The following is an 8,893-nucleotide window of genomic DNA, read 5'->3' on the forward strand; positions in this document are numbered from 1 at the left end:
GGCACTTGTGAATTCATCCCATGTAGCATCAGGTGCATCCTCACCTCGGGATAATTCCCAAGATTCATACCAGGTGTTAGCAATGCTCTGCAGCTGATGAGCTCCAAAAGTAGCTGCTTTGGTCTCCGTAACTGTCATAATCCTGAAAATTTTCTGAAGAGCATCTATGTAGTCCTGAGGGTCTTCATCTTTCTTTGTCCCCGTAAAGACTGGGGGATTCATCCTGAGAAAGTCCTTAATCTTAGAAGACTCTCCATTACCTCTTGAGCTTGAACCAGATTCCTGACGTTGGGCCTGAGCTGCTACCAGTTGTGTGAGCATATTAATAACATTCTTAACATCCCCATCCGAATCAATAGGAGGTGTTACTGTAGGAGCGGTTGGGGCTGGTGTCTGAGTCGGAACAGTTTCTTCCCGAGTTGCTTTTGCAGTAGCCCCTTGGCTGGTGGCTGTAGCCTTTTTGGTGTACTTCCTTTTCGCAGGCATTTACTGAAAATACGTACATGCACGAATTAGAAAGATATCCTAAAAGTACTGCTCTAACTGCACGATCTAGAATATGAAAAAATTGAGACAATCCTGAATGTTTTGGTGGTCAACTATTTATATGTGTGGGGCCCTCACACATATAAAAGTGACCCTACTAGACACGGTTTCATAGACTCCCTAAAGACACTTGAACCTAGGCTCTGATACCAAGCTTTGTCACGCCCCGAACCATGGCCTGGGCGTAACACGGCACTCGGTGCCTGACTGCATGTGACCGAGCGAACCACATGACTTGCTGAACCATCATGAGGCATACATAAGCGGAAATATAACGTGACGTGCATGATGAGCTTTTATAAAACATAATAAGTCATAAGATTAAACATAAATGAGCCAAACCGGCTAACCAACTCTGGAAGTCTAACATGACACTTGTCTTGTTTATGAATCCTCTAACATGAGTCTGAAAAACACGTAACATGTTTGCTGGGACAAGGCCCCCAGCATACCTTTAGATGAAAAACTAGATAAAGAAGGATAATGCCTAAACCCCGAATGAGATGGGGCTTACCAATAAGCTGGTACGTGCAGATCCTAATGAGCAGAAGCGTCGTCCTGTAAATCCGTACCTGTATCGTGAAATGCAGGCCCCCGGGCAATAAAAGGGGATGTCAGCACATTGAATGTACTGGTATGTAAAGCAACTGAAAGAAACAACATGGGACATGGAATAACATGATAAGAACTGAAACTGAAAACCTGGACATGAACATTAGCATGAGTACATATATATATAACATAAGTAAAAACATGATAAGTAGGGAGAGCATTTCATAAACCGACATGTGATATCACCACGTGGGTATGTGGAGTCTGGTACCTCGCCGAACCAGCAGAGCCCCTATACCTTGCCAGGGTATAAGGTGGTAACGTTCCTGATGGATCCATTCAGTGTAAAATTAAGGTATCGTCCTAACTGGGCGGAGCGATCCTTGTCCTATAGTGACTACATAGTTTCAGGCTATCTGAGCCTTCTCGGTATTTCGTGCAACTCCCGAAAACATGAACATAATATAGTTGGCTAAGAAGCACATGATTTTCGTGAATTAACTTGTATTTGTCTTGTAATCATGATTTCACGAAATAACTTGTAAACATGGTTTCATGAAATAACTTGTAAATATGGTTTCATGAAATAACTTGTAAATATGGTTTCATGAAATAATTTGTATTTAGTATGTATGTATCTTGTATCATAGCATGAAAGTAATTATATAATATAGTTGCATGAAAACTTGTAGACATGTAGGATATTCATGAAACAATCATTCTTAGTCAAAAACATGCATGCAAGAACCCATGGAATACAAGGTATGGGTTTTCATAGATTACGGACGGATTCTCAATAATCATAAAGAAATATTAAGAACTCAATAATGGAATTATAACAATTCATACATAATATAATCATGGACTTGGACCTAGGGTTATCATGAGCATGGTATAGAAACCCTAGTTTTTAGTAGAGAATCATAACTTTATGGATTATGAGGCGTGGGGAAGAACAATGATGTTCGCACAAGTAGATAGTAACTCTACATACCTTAGTCGCTCCACAACTTAAATTAAAGACTTGAGCTTTGAAGAAGATTTCCAAAATCTTGAATTCTTGAACCTTGAGATGGGTTTTCTTGAAAACCCTAGTTTTAGAATGATAATTTCTTGTTTAGACTACAAGGATAGGTGTTAGAATTGAGTTGGAATAATTAGAGTAGGCTTACCTTGGTGTTCTTGATGATGGGAGAGGGTAGGAAGTCGTTCTAGGGCTTGAAGGAATAAAAAATAATGATTTGAACTGGTATGGACGAATATATATTGTCCTGGGAAAATGCAGTTTACGTCCAGCACTGTGCTGGCCGTATTTTCAGTTTACGGGTCGTAAACTGCAATACGGGTCGTATTTTGCAATATGGACTGCACTGCGTCTCTTCAGTAAAATGTTCATAACTCTTTGTACAGATGTCCGTTTGACGCCCATAATATACCGTTGGAAAGGTATTTCAAAGCTCTACAACTTTCATCAAGGAAGTTTTCCCAAATTCCAAATAAGTTTTGAAATACGGGCCGTAAACTGAAATATGGTCCGTATTTAACCATGTGACATCAAAATGCCAAATTCCAGAATGTTCAGAAATTCTTGGTACCAGTTTACGACTTGGTTTACGGCCCGTAAACTGAAATACGTCCACTGTTCATGGGCGTAAACCACTATCTCACAACTGAACAGGAAAATTCCAATTCTTACATTCTTTATTTGATTTTTTCAAATCTAGGATCATGGTTAAAGCTTACGTTAAAGGTACGAGGTTTTACATTATTCCAGCCTCTCACAGGGATAAAATAACACTACAATCTCGAGATTAGTTAAACTGTGATTTTATCCCAACCAAACGTGAGATAAATTCATCTCAAATATGCATCAGTAGCTGCTACTTATCGATGCCAATATGTTAGTTTATATGGCTTTTGATTTCCTCTCATCTTTGTGAATTTTGTATTGCTGACACACTAAATAAGTCTCAATGGATATCCGCTAAATTGGTGGATAGAGCTAATGACATGATCCAAAAGTTATAATTAAAAAGATTTTAAGAAAAAGTAGGAATATCACAATTGGGATTTAAAATAATTTTTGAGCCGCTACTATTGCTATATACACTAGAGCTTCACTTACGTCAAGAAGATTCAATAATTAATATATACTCCCTTTCTGTCCCAATTTATATGCCACAGTTGGAATCTCTAAATTCAAACTGCTAAATTTTGATTTGAAAATTAAGTAAAAAGTACACAATAATAAAAAACTTAAAATATTTAAAAAACATATAAAGAAATTCCGCTTGATTGACTCTCAAAAATTCTAATTGTGCCGGAGAGAGTATATAAAAAAAATACTGTGAGTTAAAGAAAATGGTCTTTGGGTCTAACTCAACCCCAAAAGTTAGCTTGTAAGGGAGGATTGGCCAAGATCATACAAAGATACTACATCTCTTAAATCAATTGATGTGGGACTCGATAAAATAATTGAGATACGCACAAGCTGATTCGGACACTAGCATCGCTAAAAAGCACCTCCTGCCCTTGTATGACAGATGCGCGCGGCAAAATGGTTTCAATGGGTCAATGGATAAACCAAGAACCTTAAAATCTTAAAAACCAAAAGCATTTTGATATGGGGAACCTTTTTCAGCGTCCAAATTAAAGCATCACTGCCAAAAAAAGTTAGCCATTTTGTCTATTTGGGACACGAGAAAAAGTTGTTTTGATCGTTCAAATGACATCATATTATGGGCAGACCAGCAGCATAAAAACAAATGAAATCCCTTCTCAAAGTTAGTAAAGCCTATTTATGAGTAGGTATCTGCTGCGGGAGCATTAGAAGTTGAGGAATAGTTGTATTTTGTGTTGGTCTTTAGTTGCCCTTCATTACAAATAACTTTTTCACTAATCATAAGTTTAATAATATCTCACAAGTTGATCTTTTGTCCTTAAATAATTTGTGCGGTCATTTGCACTTGTTCCCATATTTTGTGTTGATCTTTAATTTTTGGGATAACTACGTAGCATAACTAACATTACTATATATTTATATTTAGTAGCTATAGTTTAAAATAATTACATTCCATAGCTAATAATTATATGTTAAATACAACTTATAGCCTATCATCAATGAAATATGCTTCTCTCTTCGCTGCTCTCTTCCCTCTTTCCTCTCTTGCCCATCTCTCTTCTCCCACAACTTTCTCTCCTTTTCGCTTCTTTGCCATTGGAGCAAAGCAATTGAAGTTAAAATCACTTTTTCTTCAATCAAAGCTTGTAGGAAAGTGTTTTTTTTTCTTCACTTTTTCTTCAATCAAAAATTCGACATGGTGGAATGAATCCATGGCCACCGCCACCATCGTCTCACCATCGTCAAATAAGATTTTTTAAGATATGAGTGTATTTTCTCACATCTAAGCATATTTTATTTTTTGTATCTTAGATCTGGATGTATTTTAAGGATTGTTGTTGTTGTTGCGAAAGTTCCGGCAGATCTGGCGGAAATCGTTGTCATACCGCTGGTGGCTTTTCCGGTCAAATTCCGGTATCGGATCTGAAAAATCACGTTTCTTTTTCAGTGTATTCATTAATTTTTTAGCATACAATTCATTGTATTCATTAATTTTTTTCGTTATATTTGTTGTATATTTGCCGTGTATACAATGTTTTTCGCTTGTATTTGTTAATTTTTTGGTGTATCTATGTTGTATACAGTATTTTTCGCCTGTATCTGTTGTATACATATTAGAAAATATGATGCATTTGTGTAATTATTGGTGTATATGTATTCAGTTTTTTACTTGTTGTATTCATGAATAAAATAAGCTAATTTATGAATACAGATAAATATTTCATGAATACAGTGGGAAAAAAAATTATTTTAGTCATGAATACAGCGAAAACAAAAATTGAATACAGTGAAAAAAAATGAATACAGCAAACAAAAAAGTAGCTACGAGCTGTAAATAAGTAAAATGTTGCTACTCCAGATTTTTAACCCTTAAAATGTAGTCATTTATGAAATTTTCCCTTAATTTTTACCCTTCAAATGGGCTGTCTTTAATTTTGGCCTTCCAAATTAAACTTATGCCCTTTAAGTTACACATCATAATATCCACAAATTATGCCAGCTTTCTTGAAAAACTTTTGACCCTTTAGGCATAAGTTCGATTTTGAAGGACGAAAATTAAAAACCAGACCATTTGTAGGACAAAAATTAAAGACCCGCCCATTTGAAGGGATAACCGTGCAATTACTTCTAACTTATGCCCCATTAGGCATAAGTCCGATTGCTAAAGGGCGAAATTAAAGACCAATCCATTTGAAGGTCAAACCGTGCAATTTCTTCTTTATTATTCTGCTTTCTGTAACAGAGATGGAGTAAAGAATGGCCTAGTTTATTATTCAGGCCCACAAAAAGGGTAGATGGAGTACAAAAGGCCTAGCTTGTTATTCAGGCCCAGAAAACGGGAGATGGAGTACAAAAGGCCTACTTTGTTATTCAGGCCCATGTTGGCCTCATAACAAGAGTGTGGGAAAGGCCAGGAGGCCACTTGGGATTATACGTAATTTTTCTTTTTTATTGGACAACCTATTTGGACGCTCCCATTTAATCTATAGTCAATTATTCCAAATCAACTAATCTCTATTTAAGATTCGAAGGGGAACCTTGTTTGAAGATAAATCATATTCCAGATGATATATCAAAGAAAGACGAGGTTATGAAGTTCATCGAGGGAAACGATCTTAATTAGTTGTATTCTACTCCGATTTCATGAAGTAAGGCTACCACTTTCTATTGGAACGAAAGACATGCAGATTAATTTTACTTTTCACTTTGCTATCTAGAGATCATTTGCCATGACTTAGGAATACAAACTTAGGTTCAGGTATGCATGAAATTGCTTGGCATTTCCGGTTGCTTGATGCAAGACTCATAAAGCTTTAAATTCAACAACTAAAGAGATGTGAATATCAATTTGAGCAATCCAAATGTGACTAATAATACTAGTAGTAAATATGTTTCCGGACAAATTTGTTGTTTTGATCACTATTTGTACCATTGCCTTAGCAGCAAAATGAAATATCCTCCATTGATTTGAACAGAGATCAAGAAATACTCATGTTCAATTTGTCTAAATAATATATTAGTCATCAGTATTTTAAACATCTCTTTCTTAGGGTAAAGACTTAGTCACAGGTACTATAGTAGTTTTCTCGAACTGAAAGCATGTTAGATGGATACAAAGCACGAGAATTTGTATCTGTTCCCGAATCTATCGTTGAGGAAAAGGATTAAATCCTTTTAAGAAATAAAATTTTGTTAGGGATGCGAAACAGATTGAAGGACTTTAACTATTTAAGAGACAATAGAACGAATCACACTTTTACCACTAAACTATATCACCTACAGTCCGATTGTTGTATACCAAGGCAACACAATATTATGTAATGAATCTTTTCGAAAATAAACATGCATGACACATTAAATTATTGAAGACTAGAAGAATACCAACGGTTGGTATTTTCTTCGGAACTGATTTTCCTTCGCATTGTTTTATGGTTTCATCTACACAATGCCCCTCTATTACCAATAATAATGATCGAGGGGAATGTGAAAGGAGAGCTCTCTTTTCAATTGGAAGAAAATCATGTGAAAGAAACCACTTGCTATAGTAGTTATCAATCCACATTGAAATATGTCTAAGAATAATTGTAGGCAGATGCGAATTCAGAATTCAGAATAAACTTTTCTACATATGTATACATAATTCGAGTTAAAAGCCACTTACTATAGTAGTTCCCAATCCACATTGAAATATTCATCTAACAATAATTGTTAGCAGATGCGAATTCAGGATTTAGAATAAACTTTTTGCATATGTATACATAATTCGAGTCAAAAGCAATGTGTTCAGTTGAACCCACTGAACCTACCTTAGGTCTGCCTCTGAGCGCTATAACCACTTGTGAAATTTTAATTTCTATCATCATCTTTAGCAATTTCTTCAAGGTTACAAGAAAGTACTTGTGCCTTTTTAGCTTCTTGAATCCAATCAATCCTAACAATAAACACCAACAACAAGGCAAAACAAAAAGCTACACCAACCACAAACCCTGTTAATAATCCAGTTAAACCAAGATGAATCTTGAAAGCCAAAACCACACCTAATGGCAATGCCAACAGGTAAAATCCAAAAATATTTGCATATGTCCCTAGCCATGGCCTAGCTGTTCCGCGAACGATACCTCCACAAACTGCTAATGGAAAATTAACCACTTCAAGTAATGCCATTAGCAACATAATCCTCTTAACACCACTTATAATCCCCTTGTCATGGCTAAACAATGGCCCCCAAATTCCTCTTGCACCTGCCATAACAGAGCCACCAAGAAAACCTGAGACGATGCTTATAGCTAACGATACATAGGCTGCACGATAGGCAAGGCCAGGACTATCTGCACCAAGCTCATTAGACACACGAATGGATGCACACGTTGATAACGAAAGCATAACAGAGAAAAGCAAGTAATCGAAATTCAACACAATGGCTATAACACCAATTGCTTGTTTGGCATTTGGTAGGTGCCCTGTTAATAGAACCAAGATTTCATAGCACCACCATTCTAGGCAAGTAGTAAGACAACACGGTCCACATAATTTGAGCAATCGGATCCAATCGCGATATCCTTGTTCCCACCATCCTCCTTCTTTCCATTTTCCACCCTTTTTATTCTCCGCGATCACAGCATAAATAGCCAACAAAATCATGATCAAGAAGTTTGTTATCCAATTTGCCATTGAAACTCCAACTATCCCTTTAGTTCTTGAAAGCAACATGGTTATTGGTACATGACAAGCAACTGCTAAAGCTGAGCTCAACATAATTGGGATTGTAATATTTTGTGTACTTAAATAAGCTTTCAAAGGGCATAACAAAGAGGTGATAACCAAATCAGGGAGGAGATATGTGACATACTTTTTGGCTACAACTGAAATGTCTTCTTGTTGGCCAAAGTGAATTAGGATTTTATCAATATTAATCCACAAGAAAGAAATAGGCAGGCTAGTTAGTAGTAAAAATAAAGTAGTCATAACAAGGGTCTTGTGAAGAAGTTTATAATTTTTGGCCCCAAAAGCTTGTCCACAAATTGGCTCCATGGCACCACAAAGGCCATTCAAGACTGAAAATCCAGTCACATTCGCAAACGTAAAACCAAGTGTGCCACCAGCTAAATAAAGATCTCCAAGCCTTCCAAGAAATGCAGTTGTGATGGCTGTTTTTGCAAACCATGTGAAGTTCATAGCTATCAAAGGAAGTAATATTCCTCTTTGCAATTTTACCTCTGAAAGGGCATCTTGCATGAGGTTTGAATATGATGGCCATTTTTGGGTCACATTTTCTGGTGAAGATGGCATATTTTTAGTGGTGGTATGTATATAGTCCAATTCGTTATGTTGCTGCTTCTTGTTATCTTATAATAAAAAAAAAATTGATAGCTCAATCAGTAAACTAAGAATGATAATGTGATGAGGGGCATGATGAGTATCGTGAAGAGTTTGTCTTTCTAAAAGATGACACAAAAAGAATGGCCCTTTTTGTAACGGCCAATTAGGTAAAGAAGCCAATCAGTGAGGACTTTTTAAGTTTTGTGCATTAATCTCGTCACAAGTTAAACTCATTTTTATTACCATTACGTTAAATTGACGTATATTAACAAACAATTCTTCACAACAAGTCTTATATGATAAACTAAAAAATCCAGTAGTTACCTACCATTGCTGGTTAATTTGCATTAATAA

At 36.2% G+C, this 8,893-nt stretch overlaps 1 protein-coding gene across 1 annotated transcript; it reads right to left on the bottom strand.

The window, feature by feature from the left end:
• Window positions 1–6,613: 6,613 nt before the first annotated feature.
• LOC132635022 (protein DETOXIFICATION 56) lies at window positions 6,614–8,649 on the bottom strand. The gene has a single exon (XM_060351227.1). It carries the CDS (start codon window positions 8,507–8,509, stop codon window positions 7,067–7,069), a length of 1,443 nt encoding a protein of 480 aa, XP_060207210.1. The 5' UTR covers window positions 8,510–8,649; the 3' UTR covers window positions 6,614–7,066.
• Between the last annotated feature and the right edge of the window lie 244 nt (window positions 8,650–8,893).

The sequence above is a fragment of the Lycium barbarum genome, chromosome 4, assembly GCF_019175385.1.
Source record: "Lycium barbarum isolate Lr01 chromosome 4, ASM1917538v2, whole genome shotgun sequence".
Lineage (NCBI taxonomy): Eukaryota > Viridiplantae > Streptophyta > Magnoliopsida > Solanales > Solanaceae > Lycium > Lycium barbarum.